Genomic DNA, 20,845 nt, shown 5'->3' on the forward strand with positions numbered 1-20,845 from the left:
GGAATTCCTGGTTTATGACCAAATGCAGGCTTGTTCAAGAGTAAAGGAGACTCCTCCTTGCAAACTCTTAAGCTGGCACTTTAACTTTATTACTGTGGCAAAATTAAGCATGTGCTTGAGTGGTTGCAGAGTCAGAACCATAAAATGCCATGGCCTTTATAGCCATGAGCCTGCTTTCTGCCCGCTGCATCTAATAAATGTTAAGAGGTATAATTCTGTCCCCATTGGGGTCAATGGTAAAATTCTCATTGATGTTAATGGAAGCGGGATTTTATGTAAGAAATCTGCAACACTGTCACAGTGGCCCACGAGATGATACTGAGAGAAACAATCTGCTATTGTATGCTGTTTTATGTTTAAGCTGTTTTCCTTAGTGCAATTAAAGTGACAAAAACTGAAAGCACGTAACTGGCTCTTTGGACAAGGATGGCGTTTCAGGTTGTGCATCAGAAAACAAGCAGAAATCAGATACCAAAGTTCTAAATATAGAGAACATACTGAAAACACACAATCTATTGTTCAGCTGTGCGTGCCTCGCAGCAAAATTCTCTCTTAAAGTGTTGACCTTTTAGGGGGAAAAACGGTAATTAGCACAGTTGTGGTGAATCTTATGAATTCCAATGCTTTTTAGATTAGCCTTGCTTAGGATGTGACTTAAGTGGTAGCAACTCGCATTAACTATCTTGTAGACTTTCAGCGCCTGCTTTCCACATCACCAACTCTGGCTGAACGTGGGGACTGTATTCCTGCTTTGCAGGCTTGTGCAGGGGTGAAACCACGGAGTGTGACTCTCCTGCTGAGGAGCACTGGGGCACGAGGTGGCAGAGGTCACTCTACCATCAACTCAATACAATCACTCAGCCCAGTGAACAAGAGTACAAGGCCATCAAACGAGGTCGCTTTCATGGGATTGAGCAATCTGATTTGAATAAGGCAAGAGATGGAACTTTGCTCTATAGTGTCTAGTTAAAAGTAAAAATTGCTCTTCTATGAAGAGGCCTTTTTTCACATGTTTAAGCGTATTTTTTTTAACATCCCAAACCAAATGAAAACCTATTGCTAATTCTCCCCACTGGTTTAAATGAGCTTGTCACTGCTGACCAAAGGGGCATTCCAGAATCCTCTTGATCCGTGTCCCAAAATCCATTTCACCAAGAAAAGCTGCACCAGATATTCCCATGGCACATCAGGCTTTGCTTTTCCTCATCCCACTTTGAATGCAAGCTTACAGCCCAATGTTTATTACCTCCATGCATCAACCGCTTCCTATGGGAGACCAACATCATCTTTGTCCCCCATTGGTGGCACAGCATAATTACTTACCCCGAAAGTCATCCTTTAGATTTCTATCATTTATTTCAGCTAATAAAAGGCATTATTGAGATTTACACAGTTCATTTTTAGGGGATGTGAGACGATGACCCCAAATTCACTATTTGTTTGTTTTTTTTCCCCTTGAAACACACACATTCTTCTATCTAAGAGGCAGATGCAATCTTTGAAGGAGAGATCACAAACCTCAGGGCGGGCTTTTTAATGGGGGAAAAACCTCATGTATTTTAATACATTTTCTATAGGAAAGCAATTTTGCTGATTTTTTTGCACGATGATGCTGGAATTCAATGAAATTTTCAAGCAACCCCAAGGCATTTAAACTATACATCTATGATACACCAAAGGCCACACAGAGCTCATCACAGACCACGGAAACAACTTCACAATGAGGCTGAGCATCAGCCCGCTTTACCGCTATGATCGCTTGGCTTAAACCGAGAGAACAAATAGGAAGAAATAAAAGTTACCGCGGCAAATGGCGGGTGTTGCTCCCACAGAAAGAGCTGCTTGGCGGCACGGTGCTTGTGTGTTCTGGTTAAGGGCACCCAGCCGTATTTTGAAGGGAAAAAATAATCTGAATGATGCTTTTTTGCATAAAGGTGGGTGTTCTCAGCGACACAAGAACGCGTTTCTACTTTAAAAGAGCAAATAAGGGATGAGCGGGCGGCCTCACGCCTCAGGGGCTGCCTCGCCACACGCAGCTGGGCTGCAGCACTGCGCATGCGCGCTCACCCGCCCTTTGCGGGCAGTGGCGGCGGCGGCGCCTGCGCACTGAGGGGCCGCGGGGCGGGGCTGGCGTTCACCCTGGTAACAGCACCGCTGCGGGGCCGCGCCCTGCCCGAGCCGTCCCTGCCGCCATGCAGGGCGAGGACGCCCGGTACCTCAAGAGGTAATCGGGGCAACCGGCTGGAGAGCTCGGGGAGCGGGTGGAGGCAGCGATCTGCGGTGGGGGGGGGGGGGAGATGTGGGGGTGGGGGAGCTGTGGTGAGGCTGAAGCTGTGGAGATGGTGGGGGAGGTCGCTTTGTACGTGGGTAGGAAGGGGGTCGAGTGGTGGTTGTAGGGCAGCTGTGGGACCCCCCACACGCACCCAGGCAGGTTTTGCTGGGGGTGAATGGGGTGGGTGGCGTGCTGGTGGTAACCGGGGGAGGGAGGTTTGGAGGAGTGCCCCGATTTGGGGGTAACTGGTGGCATTTTGGGGTGTCTGTGTGGGATGGAGCGCTGAGGTAGTGGATGGTGAGGGCTGAATGAAAGCTGGGTGTGAATGGAATGGCTGAGAAAGGTAGCAGGTGGATAAAGTGATCCTAAGGGATTATCTGTGTGGCGGTCAGGCCAGTCAGACTGCAGTATAAGGTCCAGTTAAGGAACTGTAGGATCAACGTTGCTGTAGAGCAGAAGCACTGGCTGACAGTCCCTCAGATGTCACAGCACCAAGGCCTCCCTTAGGCTTGATTCGTGAACAGTGTTGCTTTCTTCCACTGTGTGGGTGATGTTATCCAGCTCATCTGGAATTTGATGGAGTGCCTTGTCCTTTTTTCCCTTTCTGTTCTGTGCTATTCAGCAGCATTTGCAGATCTTGCTGTTAGGCTGTCTGGGTTTTGGTTTTTTACCCTGGTATGTCACATACTGAGACTCTTAATTGGGAATGGGGGGAACAGGTACAAATGGACGGGCTGCCTGTAAGGTGATTTCATAGCTGTGCCCATTTCTAGCTTTTGTGCCACCTTATATGACCTTGCAGAAATCTTCTTTTGCAGTTAATCGCTGTAATAAGCATCGTTCTATTGTTTTAGGGAACACGAACCAAGAAACAGCTGCTGTGCTGTTTAACATGACAAGGCTTGTGTGCAAGTCCAGCGTTTCTCTCGTCTGTTTCCCTTTGTCATCCTGTTTGCGTAGTCCCCCTCCCACCGTGTCAGGCATGCTGGGATTTGTTACTGTATTTTCAGCCTTATCCACCTGTGTGGTTTGTGCCACTTTTAATTAGCGTAGTTTAATTTTGCTTTTTCCCCCTCAAGGAGTCGGTCCATAAAGGGTATTCTCGCACCAGCTTTGGCTGTGTGAGCTCAGCTGGCACTGCCTTTGTAGAAAAGGCCTTCCTCCTTTCAGAACTTGAATAGAGTAGGATTCTGGTTGACAGAGCAGGCAGTGAAGGGGAGGACAGGCCGATGTGCACAGACACTCTGCTTCTAACAGAACATCTGTGTGCTCAGATGGTTGGTGAAGTTATTAGGTGCTTGCAAGCTCATGATGGATAGAAAAATCAATAAAGCATATGTTTGTTCATTAGGGATGGAAGACGGGGCCTTTACATCAATATTCTTTTTGTGGTGCTGGCTCTCTGAATACAGCGGTCTCCAAACAGTGTGCAAGTTTAGTGTCTGTGTGATGCATTTCAGAGGAAGAGATTGAATGTGAATTGATTTGTGAATCACATGGCCAGGAAGTGGCTCAGTGAGGGTGGTTATCAGGATGAGAGGACAAAATCCCTGCAGCTGTATGTTCTTTAGCTTACCCATCTGTCCCTCCTAAGGAAGGGTAAAAAACAACAACAGGAAATGTTAAAACTGTTTAAGCAGTCTTAGGCTGAGATTCTGCTGGTAACTAAGCTCATCAGTGGCTTACTGCTGCCAAAAAGAGATCTCCTGCCTTCATTTTTATCCCTGCTCGTAGCTAGAAATTGTTATTCCCTTTTTACATAGCACTTTAATTCAGTAACTCGTGAAAAATCTGCTGCTGTCCAAAACATTACGAGTTTGCTGTTGACTTGCTGGAAGTGGCTGTGAAGGGGTTTGCTTGTGTTGAAACAAAATGACTGCTGGGAGCAGGGAAAACGTGGGAAGATCAAACTCTTTTTGCAGTGAGAAGTTGTTAGTTCAGATTAGTTCTTGCATGCACTGCTCCTTCAGGCCTGCTTATCCACCACCCAACCTTTTCTTTATGTCTGTAAGTGACCTAGCAACGCTTAATAGGGGTTTGACTGTCAGGAGGAGCATTTGTGGTTAGGATCTTCTGGTATGTGTAAATATGGGGGAAATACATCTAGAAGTAAAGATAGGGTGTTGATTTTTTTTTTTGTAATAGATTCCCACAAGCTTTTTTGCTTCAGAAGACTGAACCTCCTGAGGCTTCTATATGAGAACAGCCTGATATGGAGCATTTGCTCCAAAATACTGTTGAAGGAAAGCACAAATATCTTCAAAAGATATTTTGATCTTCCAGTCTCCTCAAGGAGGATGTTGTTTTATAGCAGTGAGCTCTATTTGTTTGCCCTGTAGTTTTAAGTCCTTGTAAAGCTTGTGGTTGAACTGTGTTTTCCTTCTCACAGTGGTCCTTTGCAGGGTTATTTGGGTGGCTGTGTGTATCTCAAGAAGCGGGTACTTATTGCAGTTCCATCTCTGCGGGAGGAAAAGCAGACACCATAACTGCTGAATGAAAGAAAGTATGCTTTCCAAGCTTCTTCTATTGAATGGTTTCACTGAAGGCTACATTCAGATTTACTAATGCATTTAGCTCTGTGAGAGGCATAGCAAATATTCCTTTATCTAATTGACCCTGTGCCACCACTAGCTGTCACCTCACTTACGGTGCTTGTGAAGTCATCTGTAAATATAAAAAAATAAGTTATATCAAAAAACATAACAGCAAAAACATCACAACCAATCATGGTACAAGTGGCTTTTTCACCTGCACTCTTTTAGCAGCTTGGTTAGTGATATAGCTGTACATAGTCTTCTGGCAGTACTAAGGAAGAAAAGATAAGTGTCAGCTTTACCACTGAAGACAGATGTGTTAAATGTATTCTATGGATGTGGTTTTGTTGTCACTTGAGGACATGGCCTTCAGAGCTCAACATGGCCGTGGTGTTACTGCAAGTCAGACACTTCTGTCTGTGACAAACCCTCAGTTCTTTCTTGGAGAATACTAATACCTAAATACTAAATACCAGTGGCTGTAATAAAGCAGGGAGACATGCTTGACTTATACCTGTGGATGGCAGCTGTTGGTCTGGTGTTCCCCTATACCTGGCAACAAACACTGTGAGGTGAGGAATGGTAGTGAATGGGTTTATGTTTCAGGAGAGTATAGTGAATTTGAGGCTAAAAGTCTACCACGAGTGAATTACAAATAGTTTGAACTGTCAGGGTTTAGATAAGCCTGCTACGTTAGTCTTAGAGCAAAAAGTCTCATGTGTAAGTGGCAGTACTTGTACCACGAGATCAATTAGCAGAAGATTCTGCTGTACTAATTAAGGAATCATTTGGGAAATTCACCTTCATGAAGTGTATCTTTGTTGTAATTCCATAAGAGAGCTGTGTGTCTCAAAGATTAGTTTTCTTTCAACCAAGAACAGCCAATGACTTGTGTGTTGCTGTACATAATAGAGGCAATACTTAAGAATAAGCTGTCTGAAATGGAGAAATGTGGTGTGGAAGGAGGACAGTGCTTGGAGTGAGGAGATAGAACTGGAAACAGGTTGTTGTTAATGATCTATGTTCTTGCATGGTATTTGAGCCTTTCAATTCATCAGTAATTTGTTTTTTCTCTTCAGAAAGGTAAAAGGAGGCAACATAGATGTGCATCCATCGGAGAAAGCCCTCATTGTTCACTATGAAGTGGAAGCAACAATTCTGGGGGAGACAGGAGACCCTATGCTGGGGGAGCGCAAAGAGTGTCAGAAAATGTAAGGTCTAGGTTTCTTTTCATCTCTGTCATGAGTTATTTTTGAAAACTTGAGCAGATGTGACTGTCCGTGTGTGTGCGCGTGTAAGAAAAGTAATAGATGAAAAGAATCCTTGAACTGTTTTGTAGGGTACCGGACGTGTTCATCTGTTTCAGATGAATTGGCATAACTTGCATTTGCAGTTTGTTGGAATTCATTTTTGCTTCATCCTATCGTTCCACAGAATCCACAGAGATTTCTTATCGATCGTTGCTTGTGGGAGTTTTGTTGTAGGTCTGTCAGAACTGTGAGATACTCCTGACACTGCATTTGCAGGCACTGTGGAAAAAACTTCCTTGTGTAGCTCTTAGCTGTGTGTAAAGTCAAAAGACTCAAGATACAAGGATCTAAAATATGAGAAGAGACCTTTCTAACTCTGTTGCAGCATTCGGCTAAAGAGTCTCAATGCGAACACAGACATTGCTTCCCTGGCTCGAAAGGTGGTTGAAGAATGCAAGCTCATTCACCCCTCCAAACTTGCAGAAGTGGAACAGCTGTTATACTATCTACAGAATCGCAGAGATGCGTCAGCAGGGAAAGGTAAGTAGTACAAGAGCAGGGGAGCTTGAGGCTGGGGTCCTCCAGTGTTAGAAAAACTGCTGTGTGAGGTTTTCTTTAGCTGAGGTCCTAACTTGCTTGGTGTACAAGCTCCTGAGTTGAAAATGGGGGAGATGTGTAGTTAAACCACACTGGGGAAAAAAAGATGACAATCATGAAGTAATGTCTGGAGGGGGATAGGGGTGGGTGGAAGCTAAAACTTGTCATTTTAACTATCAAAATATATGTGTCTTGGCCTGTCGCAGAGCAGCCATGCTACAGTGTGCATGCAGATTCAAAGTGATTAAGATGTCTTACTGTGGAAGTGACTTTTTTGCTTTTGACTTGCACTAAAGCTTATAACTTGCTATCTTCCCAGTTACTGGACTGTAACTGGTTGTTTAGACTAAGGAGTCAGGCTGAGGGTTCTTCTTGCTGCCCCTGCTCTGGTTAGCTTCAGAAACATGACACACAGTAGCTGTGTTAGTCTAACAGGTCAGCTGAATGCAAGAGGACTTTGAGCTTCTTTCCCACAGTATGCATTCTGGTACAATAAATGTGTTTTTGTCTATGAATATCTGTAAGTTAACCACAACTGTGTCTTTTAATTATAGAAAAGAAAGAGAAATCCAGTAAGCCAAAAGATCCACCGCCATTTGAAGGCATGGAGGTAAATATTGGTGTTAGATGAGTGTATGGGAAATTGGTAATCAGAGTCTGAACCTCTGATTAATCAGCTGAGGCAAGTGTTGGGTCAGCTGTGGGAGACAGCTTTTTAGACAAAGAACTTGGTTTAGATATATTGTACAATAGGAAAAAACAAAATCATCTCCATAAAGGGTAAAATATGTGACTTTCATACTTCCTGCTCATCTGTAGCACACAGCAGGACAGCATGAGAGGCCTGTAACATAGGACAGGATGCCGGGAGTCATGTCTGAGCATCCTTTTGTTTTTTGTAATTAAATCTTCTCAGATTTCCTGGTGCTCGTTGGCCCTGATTCTGGTGTGGGATTGTTTTTGAGTGTTTTATCCTTTCCAATTAACTTAACTCGAAGCTCTGCTTTCTTTCATCTTGTGACTGAGAAACACTGTGATCAGTTGTGTTAAGCTGACATCTCTTCATCTGTGAAACTGTTGCTTATGTCTGTTTTCAGATTGATGAAGTTGCCAATATCAATGACATGGATGAGTACATTGAATTACTGTATGAGGACATTCCCGACAAGGTGCGCGGCTCTGCCCTCATCTTGCAGCTGGCTCGGAATCCCGATAACCTGGAAGAACTGCTCATTAATGGTAACAAGGGTTTGAAACTTCTCTTAATATTATGCTGCTTTTGTGGCACTTTCTTGATGAAAAAGCACTTTGTCTTTCATTTGAGATTTTCTGTGGTCTGCATTATGCTATAGTTAAATGTTATGCTTGCCCTCAATAATATGCAAGGCTGTGCTTCTCAGTTCATTATAAACTGGCTGTCAAGTTAGATCTTGCTATAGTTGTCCACCGACGGGCAGCCTATGTTGTGTCCCAGAAATCCTCCAGGTTCAATTTCAGCTGTTTGTTTTCTTTCACATCTTATTAAGTTGGCATTGGTATTGCAGATAAAAAAGAGTTGTACCCTGAAGATCAAGACAGTGGATGGTTTGAAAGCAGAATTTTTTGAGCAGTATTATGTGATAAAGTGAGATAGCTCTGAAAAGCTTCTGTCTAAACAAACAAGACGTGCAGAATGAAGTGCATTCAGACTTTGTCTTTCAAGACAAAAGGAGGGATATGAGGTGCCGGTGCCCATCTAACTCTTGTTCTGCTTTAGAAACTGCCCTGGGTGCGCTGGCTAGAGTGCTGCGAGAGGACTGGAAACAAAGTGTGGAACTTGCTACTAATATAATATATATTTTCTTCTGCTTCTCAAGGTAAGTCCAGGGTCTCTGTGTATAGCAACATAAGGAACTTTTTCTTTTCTCTGCTTAGTTGCTTTTCATTTGTTCTTTGCACTAAACTACAAAACATTACTGAAACAGGGGCATAATATTACTGAGTTAATAGCACACTTGTTAAATGACAAAGTTGAGGCACAGAAGGAATCCCCTTGGTAAGGTACTGTGTAGTAGAGATGGGAAGAAGCAAGTAAGGCTTTTGACCTGTAGGTAAGATGCTGTGCTACAATCTTCTGTTTCCTTCAGCATGTCTCACAGGGAAAAAATGGTATTAAAAACCAAAGTGAGTGCTTTTTCTTATTGGGATATGCCAGCATTTCAGCATACCCTGGGTATGGTTTGCAATGCAACTTGATTTTAGGCCTCTGTTATAGTTCTCATGAGTGGAGGATTCTCTGTAGCTCTTTAGCATGAGAAGTGGAGTTAACTGGAAAACGTTCTCCTGTACGCATGGCAATTAGAATGCTTTATTATTCTGACTTGGAACAATGTGGAGATGTCTTGGGTTTTCATCCCATAAGAAGAAAGAATTTCTCTTTGGGACCATAATTTCAAATCAAAAATATAGGACCTGTATTTTGATTTTTACATCTTAAGTTCATATCTTGAAGCATTTACTGCTATATTCACTGTTTCCTCTGAACTGTTTTGCTGTGTCAGCTTGACTGTGCAAAATGTTTTCCTGTGCTTTTGAAAACTTGGAATAATTATCCATGTTTTGGATCATTGTTCTGAAGTAATTATCACAAAAGAAACACTATAATATTGCAGAAAGTAACTATGTTTTTAATGATAATCAGGTGGTGTAGCATTGGAATCTTGCTATCCTAGGCATCAGAACACTTTTAAGGTTATTTGCATTTACTTTTTTCCCTTCTTTCTTCAATGTAGCTTTTCTCAATTTCATGGCATAATCACACACTACAAAATTGGAGCTCTGTGTATGAATATCATAGACCATGAGCTGAAGAGACATGAGCTTTGGCAGGAAGAACTCGCTAAAAAGAAGAAAGCTGATATCCTTTGGATGGGCTGAGGCAGCTTGATGGTTCTTGCCTTGTTGTAGCTGTTGTTGAGTTACACTTGATTAGCATACAGCAATTACTGTGGAAGCAGTAAAAAAATATTGGATTTGCAACAATAATCGTAGATACGGAAAAATCTGAAAGTGAGAAGTTTGGGCTATGGGAGAAATCATTCTAAAGTTATTAAACACCACAAGTGTATTATTATATGAGCAGTATGTCCTGGGAATGTTTTTGCTGTGTACTGAGTATAGAATATATCCAGGAAAAGGGAAGGCGGGTGGGAAAGGCGCTGCAGTTGACAGTGAGTTGTTGGTGAGATAATGTCTTTCCACTGATGGAATAATCTCTCTGAGGACAGTGGTCATGGAGACCATGTAACTTCTGTCTGAGCTCCTTAACTTCTGCAGTTTACTTGATGAAGATCCTGAAAATCAAACCTTGAAGAAGGACTATGAGAAAACTTACAAGAAATACCAAGGGCTGGTTGTCAAGCAGGAGCAGCTACTCAGAGGTATAGAAACCAAACAGCAAATTATTGCTTAATGTGGGTAGAGGGTTTTCTGGAATGATTTTTATAGCCATGACAGCTTAAACATACTGAATGTGTAGATGAATGTGGAAGAGCTTGACAAAAGAACAGAGAGAAAACTAGTACTTAATCAGCATGTGTGACAGGATGTTAAAAATGCTGCAGTGATCTGTCAGTCTTGAAGAAAACAGAAAGTGTTCAACTTTTTTGCTGCTTTTACTGGTGGTAACTTTTTTCCCCCACATTTTAATGAACCTATTTGTCTGTTTATTTCTAAGTTGGCCTGTGTCTGAATCATGTTGAATAGCTCTCACCCTCTCTCAGTTTCTGAATTCAAATATACTTAACGTCAGACTGAGATGGACTTGAGTAGCAAAGCTATCCTGGGAAGGCTTTTTAGTTACTTCCACTGTTATTAAAAGGAAAAACAAAACTAAAGATCTTCTAGTGGTCATAAATTTTATTATTTTAATTTTTATAAATTTACTGTTTAAAAAAAGATAGTTTTGCTTTCTAAATAAGAATAAAAAGCATCTATGGTCAGTTTTGTTTAAAATCCATTGGAAAGGGAGTGGAATGCTTCTAAAAGTCTTGTCTTAAATACCTAATGTGTATGTAGAGACTCATGTAATTCCATTGTCTCTGACCTGTTGGTATGATTTGTATTGAATTTGTTAGTTGCACTTTACCTGCTCCTGAATCTTGCGGAGGATACTCGCACTGAGCTGAAGATGAGGAACAAGAACATTGTCCACATGTTAGTGAAAGCCCTGGACCGTGATAATTTTGAGCTGCTTATCCTGGTTGTGTCTTTCTTGAAGAAACTTAGCATTTTCATGGAGAACAAAAATGATATGGTAAGGCTCACAACACTCCACTGCAATGTTGGAAAACTCTGTATGGCTGGAAGGAAGGGAAATCTCTGTTGCTGCCCTAATTAGCCCTGGTTATCCTGTTTCATTATGAGTAAGAGAGGAAACAAAATATTAAGCTGCATTGTGCTACAAAAAAAAAATCTGCTGCACTTTCATTCCAAACAGAGTGAAACTAAATACACGGAATTCCACATTTTTAAGTTATCCACATTTTTAAGTTATCATTCCAGAGTTTCTCATACCTGTGCTCTTGGGAGATGTCCCTGATCCTTCCCCTGAATTAGTCTTGTATGATCAGATATTGATCCCAAGGATTGTCTTAGAAGGAGAGTTATCTTTTTACAGTTTGCTAGACTGCTTTGGCCTTCAAGGGCACCTCAGAACTGTTTCTTTATGCTGCCAGTACCTCACAAGAATTTGAAGGAGGGCTGTTTAACTTCCGAAGTCTGAAACTTCCAAAGTTGTAGGATTTTTCACTTCCTGAAGAAAGCTTCCATAAGCTTTAGGCAAGTATCTGGTTTACTGAATTCCCAGTGGATTTCAGTAGATGCCTGCCTTTGTGTCTGTGCTTTTATACAGTTGTTGAAATAAAAATGATAAATTTTTCTTATCCAAGAGGTAATCTGAGATTAGTGTCAGATGAAAAGATCTGTGTGATAGCAAATTAATTGCATCTTTGTTGCTGGAACTCTATTATACTCTTGCCTAAGCACTAAATGCTGTCGACAGCATGCATCTCCTATATTTATATAGAACTATCCTATTTCTTAACAAAAATGAGATAGAGAAACGTAGACTATTTATCAGGTGATCTATCTTTTATTTTATAGCTGTCTGGTGCCCTGAGGGACTTTATTAGGAAAATAAGGATTGCAGCCCTGCTTATTGCTGGTGTGCTTTGAACATTCCATTTGATTCAGCAGAAAGACAAATGAAACAAAATTGTTGGGTTTATTTAATTGCAGAGTGTTTGAAATATAGCATGCTAATCTTTTTAAGGGTTTTTTTTAATGTATGAGTGTCCTTCTGATAAAAGATGCATGCTTTTTTCCCCTTGAGTATTATTAAGGAAGAGTAGCTACAAAGGAGACATTCTAATACTTTCGTTGGTCTGTAATAGACAAATACTGAAGGCAAAACAAGCAAAGGCAATTGTGCAGTGTCTGACTCTAAGTAAAGCTAAATAATCCCCTTATTTATAGCACGTTCCTTCATTTGGTGTCCAAGTGCAGTATTAAATTCAAAGCAGTGAAGTAGGAGTTCATGGTATCTGATGGTTTCTGATCGAAAGGATCCAGTTGTTTGATTGTTGCACTTTGCCATGTGAGGAGAGCTGTAGTTTCTTTTCTTAGAATGAATCCTCTGTGTATTTATAACTGGATTGCTAATTACATCCCTGCAAAAGTTTATGTTCCTCCTTCTGGCCAAGAGAGATTCTAGGAGAGAATGAATGCTGTCAAAAGATTATGTCAACCAGAAGCAGATAGATGGTGTTTAAAAACAATAAAAAGAAACAGCTTTGTGAAGTCTTGCCATTCAGTGCTCAGATGTCCTTTCTGACTGGTGCAGTGGACAGGATCTCTGGAGCGGATAACACTTCTTAGCTCCTGGATTCCAATTCTTTCTCTCACATGTATCACTTTCAAATTAACTTCTGTCTAGGGCTTCATGTTAAATTCACAATTAAAGATCTCAGATTCATTTTGAATGCAGATTGTTTTTCTTGGTTGGGCATCTCCCTTACTTCAATATCAGTTGCTCTAGGATTCTTCCCATTTAAATGGGTTTACCACCCCCCCCTTCTCCAGTTAGATCATATTCTTACAGAATTCCACTTGTGAGGTGTATTTCTAAGGTGTCTGAAATGCTTCAATTTTTTTTTCCATGGCTTTAACCATGAAGACATAAGAGAACCTGCTTCAGATGAAAATGCATCAACAGTTACTGTTAAGTGTAGAAATCTCACCTGCACGTGTGCATGCCTGCCTGTGAATATATAGCATTCAGAGGGCTTTTACACTGAAAATAATGCTGTGTTTGGATGGATTATGGATTTTTATTTTTCTTTGTATACAGGTAGAAATGGATATTGTTGAAAAACTTGTGAAAATGGTACCTTGTGAACATGAAGACCTACTGAACATCACCCTCCGACTCTTGCTGAATCTCTCCTTTGACACAAGCCTGAGAAATAAAATGGTGCAAGTTGGTCTGCTGCCCAAACTCACTGCCCTCCTAGGTATGTTTTATTCCAGTGTGGACATTTCAGCAGGCAGCAGCAAAGCTGTCAACATCATGCTATGGCATGACAAAAAGTTGCTGGATCAGTCTTCTCTTTGCCAAGGGATTTCTTCATCGCTCCCACTTTTATTGTTTAGATAGTCTTTTGAGATGCAGGTTTAAATGGAAGTCTAAAATAATGCAGCTCATAGTAGTTTTACTGCTGGGTTCTCTTAAACTGTTGAATGAGTCTTTTAAAAATAGCTGTGCTATTGAAGTGAAAATCATTTGTGCTGACACATGGTCAATGCTTGTAGTCTTAGGGGAGCACCTTGAGAAATAGCCTGCAATTTCAGGGACCTTACTTGCTGAAGATACCAGCTATGTTTTTTATGAAGCTAGCTGCACGTGCTGCTCCATGTTACCGTAGCAGTCCATGTAGAGGTTGGGAATTTCACAGCTTTCTCACCATCAGCTGTGGACAGCAGTGACTTTATTTTTAGACTTTGCTGCTTGACGGTCTCTAATGTGTTAAGATCACGTGAGAACCTGACAACAAACAAGTTTTACTTCTTTCACTATAGAAGAAAGCTACAGATACTATGAAGAGTGTGGGAGAAACAGGGGGTTGTCTAACTTGATTCTTGTTTTGCAGTGGAGTTCTTGAGAAGGAGGCTTCAATACTTCCTGTGTATTCATTTGGCTGATGCTAGCTAGAAACTGCTCTAGTAGATACACAATATTTGGCTGTAAGGATTGCTGAGTGTTTATTTCTGAGTGGGAGCTGAGGATCTCGTGAAGCCTTATATGCATGAAACACTGACTCAAAGCAGTGAGTTTTCTGTGATTTGTTGGATTTGGGCTATCCTCAAGCCAATGCAGCTGGTGGATCTGAATGTGACAGATGGAGTGGAATGCAGTAGTGAGCTTTCTCCTCTACCTTTGTGAAGTTGTTTAAGATTATTTGCTTTCTCAGTTCTACAGTAAACCTCAGCATGGCCTTATTCTTTTTAGTGCTCATCGTGAAAACTTAGAAAATTAATGCTTTGAGATTGGCGTTAGTGATTATTGTGATGGCTATCTGACATATCCTGAAGCTCCTCAGTTTTTTTTAATACTTTCTGTCCCACAACCATGTTTGCATTTAATATCCTTCTCTGGCCTGAGCTAGGAAAATAAGAAAAATGGAGTTTAGAATCCATCTTTTTTGCATTTTTACTGTTCTTGAGATGTTCTTGAGATCGTGCTTTTTAACAGTAAAGGTGCCCAAGAAGTGGGAACTGGTCAGGAAGTGTATTTGATGGGGTCTTGTTAGGTAGACAGGTTCATCTTGGGCTATGGCTTCTAGGTACAATTCACCTCAACAGTGGCACAACGCAAACCACTGAAATCCCTGCTTACAGAAATTTCTTAGTTAATATTGGAGTCAGACTAAACTCATCAGTTAGATATCTACTTTCTAGTCTCTGATTTTAATGTGGAGAGTTTCTCAAATGTCATTCTCTTGGGCTTGAATATAGACGTGTAAGAAAGGCTGATTATCTCAGAAGAACTGGCTGCTAACATCACAGTCAGTTCCCAAAGTGCCTGTTAAGGCAATCTATGGCAAGTTCTGCTAATGCTTCTACAAGCTTCACTGTCTGCGCTTGACTCCTTGAACGGTTCTTCTTCCTTTGCATTGGAAGCTTGTAGCCCTGTTTTTGTGCTTGGAAGCATGTATTGTTAAACCTATTTCCCTCCTGTAGACTTGTTTGATGCTTGTTTTGTGGTGTGCCGATTAGAAAACAAAGTCATAATTTTCCTGCCTAATTTTTTTTTAAGTCAGCTATGTGATTCATAAGACTTTTCTTGATAGAGTGATCCATGATCCATTACACTGCTTTGTGTATCCTAGCTCAAGGAAGCCTGCAACCTTAATAATAATCATGGGCTAGATACCCCCTTTTATACAGGTTGCTTGGGCATTAAACACATTACTCAAGTCAGTACCCCTCAGCTTACATTTGCAGGTCACCTTAAAGTGCTGACAAATCTCAGCAGCTGTTGACAAGTTACCATACAGCTCCTAATGCCAAGAGGTCAGGTTTGTTGACTCAGCCTACTGAAACTTAACATTTGTGCATGCTGTGCCTTTCAGTCTTTCGCTCTGTGTTTGAGATGAGTATAAATTAAGTGTAGTAGGTGCTTAAGGGGGGAGTTGAGATTGTAAGGAAGGAAAGAATGAGATCTGTAAGGCAGCAGTTTGAGCACTGAGATTGCTTTCTTTGAACATGTAGGGTCCTGGATGACATGCAGGTTTCCTAAGGGACTCTGGATGGCTTGGGAGCAGGAGGGCTCTAAATGTAGCTTGAAACTAGAAGCAGAGGGGACAGGGTGACTTCAAGCTAGCAAAGGAATGGACCAAGTGTGGCATGGATATATTGGAGAAGGGCCATCTTCTTGCCTTTTGCTCAAGCATGTTGAGGCTGCTGTTGAAAGAAAGGACATGAGATATTCTGCTTAGCCTTGGTTTCCATTTAATTAGCCTTTTCTTTTTAATAGTGCCAATGCCTGCTTCCCCATGTAGCTTTGCCAGTCAACACCACTTGCTAGTTTTCGTGGCTTCTCTTCACAAGTCTCATGTATTGTATGTGACAAGACTCCTCTTGTTCCCTTCAGGCACCCAAGTTAATCAACTACAGCTGATCTTTGTTATATTGTGACTCTCAAAGGGCTGGGTACAGTTGAGGGAAACTCGGCTTCAGATTTGCCAATCTGGAGCTGGAGCAGAGCAGTGGAGGCCTATGGGGTTATAGTCCTGCATGTTCAAGTTTTTCCATGCACAAACTACTTGAAATGTGGGAAGAGATTTTGTTGCCTTCAGTTCTTGGATGAAACCTTGTAATTGCTAGTCACCAGTGAGAACTGTTTTGTACTGATGGCCTTGCTTAAATACTTAGAAATTATACTTACAGAGTGATCTTATTTTTAGGCATTCTCCATGTTTGTGCTTTATCTGCCAGCAATAAAGTTTCAGTGGATTTAAGTGAGAATCTGTGAATCCACCAAGTGGTTTAAAATACTTGCTTGCCTGGGACGTGTAAAACCCAGATTCAGTGCCCTCTAATCATCACCTTGGAATGAGAGGCCAAAGTTGTACATCATAAGATATTGTGTGGAAGTTTGCTTTGCTCTTGTTTTGCTTTGCATGGCGTAATGCAGAGGGAGTGTAATAATGACTTGCTCCAAATATAGAGGAGTTTGATGGTTAGTGAATTTGCTCGTGGAGGTCATTCTCATTGAGAGGGTAAAACAAAGCTAAACTTTAAAGGAAGGATATGAATTTGTTTTCTTAATCCCTGTGAGCATTCTACTGTTAGACAAAAGGGAAATGTGACCCTTCTTTTTTCACAGTCCATGCCCTGTGTGATTGGTGTCTAAAGTAAATGCTCTGGCAGCAGACAGGAAAAATAAAACATTGTCTGCAAGGAAGAGTGAAATAACTATTTGTTTGGAACAAACCCACTTTGTTTTTCAGTTAACTGGCCAAACCAAATGCAAAATTTGGTACAGATCTTAAATACATGCACAGCTTGTGATTCACATTATTCTAATAAGGGTGCTCTTTTGTGCTGTGTCTGAGCGGTTTCTTGCTCTTTGTGAAGTGAAACAAATAGTTCTTCATTCTCTCCGAGACCAGCAGGCAGCTTGCTCAGCAGAACCAGCTGAGTGCTGCTGTGCGTGTGATGGCAGGCTGCATATTCCTCTTCTTGGACTCCCGTTCAGAAAAGGCTCCTGGCAATAGAGGATGTGGCAAGCAGTGCTGGGGTTTGTGTCCTCCCATGAGTTAGTAATTTCTCACAGAATGATAGAAACGCTAGGGAATGGTGTGGGAGCTCTTGCAGTGGGAAATACATTGCTACCCAAAGGTAAATTGGTAGGGAAGATCTGTTCCTTGAAAGAGTAACTCTGACTGCTTGCAGGGAGCAAATGGTTTGTGATTCGTGCGTTCATCCTTTTGAGCTGCTGGACAGTTCTTAGGGGTATTGAATGTGTATTGTCTTGAAATTAGGTTTTTGTTGGTTTTTTATTCTCTTCCCAGTGCAAGCCATGTTTAAAGAACTCAATATGTTTGGAAGCCAGGCTAAAGTATCTCATCATTGTTGCTCAGAATTATGAGCTGCTTTTTAAAATGAAGCTCTCATTGAACGTGGAGATTTGTGAGCTGAAAAACAGTGCTGCAGAATTCTGCCAGTTAAAATTTCAGCCTAAATGGGACATGGAGTGCAGAAGGGTTATTATGGATGTGTCTGTGGAAGTGTTACGCAGTGCCAGGGTGTTCCACCTCAAAAATGATGAACATCGCAGGTTATTTTTTTTCAGTACCAATTACTGTGACTGAAAGAATTGTTGTTATGGGTTTCAAGTTCCATTTAGCCAAGTAATGTTTGTTATACATTGCAGTGAAGTGCCATGTGATCAGTCCAAGCAGCAAGTAGTACAGTTTTCTTGGGCACAGTGCATACTGAGCCTATGTACTTTATTAACATGAGCATCCTGATCTATGTTCTAAATGTCTTGGTGTTCCAAGACTTACTGTCTGCGTACTGAGAGGTAACAGGCACCTAATTTGTGGTGGAAGTGTGGGAGCTGTGCAATAGCTTACAAACTCCAAAGTAGGTCAGACTTTTTCTGCATTCAAGCTCTTATTTATATTCAAGCTCTTTATTTAAGCTGGAGATAGGGATGGTGAGCTACTTTGTCAGTCTGCGATTTATTCTTCACTGAAGAGCCTGCCTTCACTGGATCCACTGACAGAACCCTTGAGTTTTGTGTTAGAATACCCGCTTTTCTTCTTTGCTTGCTAGAAGCTGCTGAAATTTGTTTGATATTTTTCCACTCCTTACAAGTTAAATTTAATGAGCGATCACAGCATTGCCAAGCAGTTGTATTTTCAATGTCTTAACAAGCAGGTCTTGATAATGGTATGCAGCCAAGGTGTGTTGTATGTTGACTGCTGTTTAAAAGCCCAAGAAGTACTTTGCTCTGTAATTAATGGAGTGCTGTGGGTTGTTTTTTCTCATGTTCTATTCCTTTTATGAAAGTTTCTTTTAAGAAGGCTTAAAGTAGATGTGTTCTCTTTATGAGTTTGCTTGGCCTTTTTGTAATGAACTTATTATGGAGCTTCACACATCTGTTGGAAAATGGAGCTTCTTATAGGCTACTGCAGTGTTTTTTCTGATTTTAATAGGCCTCGTTTATCCTATAAAGAAACATAGGTTTTTGTTTGTTGGCTTTTTTTACCTGATCAAGTGAGCAAACAATGGGGGTCAGATGTGGCAAAGACCCTAACAGAAAGCACATGTCCAACCATCAGGGTGAGGTGAAGTCATATCAGGATTGCTTGAAGTTATTAATGGCAGTAAAATTTATGCTTCCTCCTGTTTTCCCAATTAAATTGAGAAACCTTTTTTTCCTAAGGTGGCTCTGCAGCAGCTGGTTCCAATACTTGTTGTGTGAATATTGCCTGGGGTGTCTCTATTCCTTTATAGTAGAGGCTGGCTGTAGCACATTAAGTAATAGTTCAGCTACAGGGACTGGTCTGTTGGAAAGCAGTAATTATTAAGGGATTTCTTTTAATGGTAGCTTTTTTTTTTTATCATTCGTGGTGAGTGTGGCCAAAAGTTTAAAATAAATAACAATCCAACTCTCTTTAGCATTCAAATTTTAAATTCATATTAGATATTCAAATAAAACTAGCATGTCTGGCTTTAGGAGAGTGCTGGGTACACAGCGTGCTTGAGAACTCAGCACTTACTTGGGTACTTTAACAATGGATTTAGATGGATGACTTTAGTATTACTAAAGTAAAACTGGCTTCTCATGCTGAGGAATATAAAACTGAAAATAGGGAGGCTCCAGTATCATTAACATTGCCTTTGAAGCAGAAATAAATTCATAAATAACGCTAGATTTCTACTTAACATAAAACTTTCTCATATCCCTGCTTCACAGTACTGGAAAATTGCAAGTTATCAGTAGGAATGACTGAAGTTCATAAAATATTTGTATTTGCTTGTGGGATTTTAAGCTTTTCAGCTTCTCTGAATCCTCTAATTTAGTGCTGTTGGTTTAGAAGTGAAGTATATTTTCATTCTGTAGCCATTACAGGTGAAACATTGCTACTCTAAATACTAAGACTGACTTAGATGAGTGAAGGCTCTTTACTGCACCATGTTGCTCACATATAGCTGTGTTGTTTGTTTGTTTCACTGAAGCAGATAACTTTGAGAGTCACGTAGGGGAAACCAGCTTCGTGAACATTGACTGAAAAGAGAAATGCTTATGGTGGCAGCAATGACAGGTCCTCAGTGGAGAGGTGGGAACATGAGGCTTAGCTGAGCTTTTTGGAAATCCACAAATATAAGGAATAAAAAGGATCCCACCCTGAGTCTGTATTTCTGCTCTGGAGCTCACAATTAATGACTGCTTAGTTAAGTGAATTCTTTTAGTTGTTTCTTTGCATATTGTGAGAACAGTTTCGTTCTTATCTGTACAAATTAAACCTAGTCTTCTACACAAGCTACTTACATCTGAAAGCTTTAAAGGACACTGCTTGGATGCCTAAAGCATTTCACAGCTCAATTAACCAGCTCTAGTTTCTTGGAAAATCTCTGTAAGGGTAAGGCAGTTTTACTCTTAGAATCATAGAATCATTCAGATTGGTAAAGACCCTTAAGATCATTAAGCCTTAACCATTTAACTTGCACCATCAAGCCCACCCACCACTTGACCATGTCTCTATGTGCCACTGCCACACATTTCTAGGATTGGAGATGCCTCCACTTCTCTGGACAGCACGTTCCAATGCTTGAGCAGCTCTTTCATGAAAAAGTTATTCAAGTTCTTCCTGATTTTCAGTCTAAGGGCACAACTTGTGGCCCTTGCCTTGTGTCCAATCACTTGTCCTCTGAGCAAAGAGACTGACACCCTCTTTGATGCAGTCTCCTAGCAGGTAGTTGTAGATAGTTATGTGCTTGTCCCTCAGCATCCTTTTCTACAAAATAAACAACTCGAGTTCTCTCAGCTGCTCCTCATAAGTTTTGCTTTCTTGCCCTTTACAGCTTTGCTGCTCTTTTCTGAAGGCACTCCAGCACCTCAGTGTCCTTCTTGTAGCGAGGGTCAAACACTGAACACAGTACTTGAAGTGCAGTCTCAACGGTGGTGTTAGTGCAAGAGGACAGTCACTTCCTTGCCCTACTAGTCATGCTATTTCTGATAGAAGCCAGGGTGATGTTGGCCTTGTTGGACACACCAGTGGCCCATATTTGAGGAAAGGACCCCTGGTTCTTTTCTACTGTGCAACTTTCCAACCACTGCTGCTCAAGGCTGTACTGCTGTGTGATTGATTGGGGGACGTCCTAAGTAACAAAAAAGTGTTTCTTTCTTTTCCTGTAAAAAGAGCAAACCTCAGAAAATGACATAATAGCCAAATTTAGCAGTATTTTGCTCACTCAGTGGCTACGTGTTGTCTTCTTTTAGAAGTCTTTGTTTCCTAGGGAGGAATAAGTATATCCATGTTTCAGATGTGTGCATGTGCTTAGCTCTTTGAGGCAGGAAAACAGAGAGAAATGTGGATTTTAAGTTAGGCTTGTGGTAGGAAGCCAGTTTCAAACCAGAT

At 41.2% G+C, this 20,845-nt stretch overlaps 2 protein-coding genes across 4 annotated transcripts in view; one reads left to right on the forward strand and one right to left on the reverse strand.

The window, feature by feature from the left end:
* NTMT2 (N-terminal Xaa-Pro-Lys N-methyltransferase 2) overlaps positions 1-2,063 on the reverse strand; it is a 31,750-nt gene extending 29,687 nt beyond the window's left edge. Inside the window, exon 1 of one of the 2 annotated variants that reach the window (XM_072343139.1) lies at positions 1,803-2,063. Coding sequence is in view for 1 of the 2 variants with exons in the window: in XM_072343137.1 (XP_072199238.1) it covers positions 1,803-2,057 (255 nt within the window). In the remaining variant the exon portion in view is untranslated. The remainder of the gene's footprint in view (positions 1-1,802) is intronic. The other variant, XM_072343137.1, reaches the window with a different exon arrangement.
* Positions 2,064-2,068: 5 nt separating this feature from the next.
* Positions 2,069-20,845, forward strand: part of KIFAP3 (kinesin associated protein 3) — a 60,919-nt gene continuing 42,142 nt past the window's right edge. The window contains exons 1-10 of one of the 2 annotated variants that reach the window (XM_072343136.1): positions 2,069-2,224; positions 5,886-6,017; positions 6,442-6,596; positions 7,208-7,263; positions 7,751-7,892; positions 8,410-8,509; positions 9,425-9,549; positions 9,974-10,072; positions 10,769-10,947; positions 13,042-13,204. In XM_072343136.1, coding sequence (XP_072199237.1) covers positions 2,193-2,224; positions 5,886-6,017; positions 6,442-6,596; positions 7,208-7,263; positions 7,751-7,892; positions 8,410-8,509; positions 9,425-9,549; positions 9,974-10,072; positions 10,769-10,947; positions 13,042-13,204 — 1,183 coding nt within the window. In that variant the 5' untranslated portion in view covers positions 2,069-2,192. The remainder of the gene's footprint in view (positions 2,225-5,885; positions 6,018-6,441; positions 6,597-7,207; positions 7,264-7,750; positions 7,893-8,409; positions 8,510-9,424; positions 9,550-9,973; positions 10,073-10,768; positions 10,948-13,041; positions 13,205-20,845) is intronic. The other variant, XM_072343135.1, reaches the window with a different exon arrangement.

Source organism: Excalfactoria chinensis, chromosome 8, assembly GCF_039878825.1.
Source record: "Excalfactoria chinensis isolate bCotChi1 chromosome 8, bCotChi1.hap2, whole genome shotgun sequence".
Lineage (NCBI taxonomy): Eukaryota > Metazoa > Chordata > Aves > Galliformes > Phasianidae > Excalfactoria > Excalfactoria chinensis.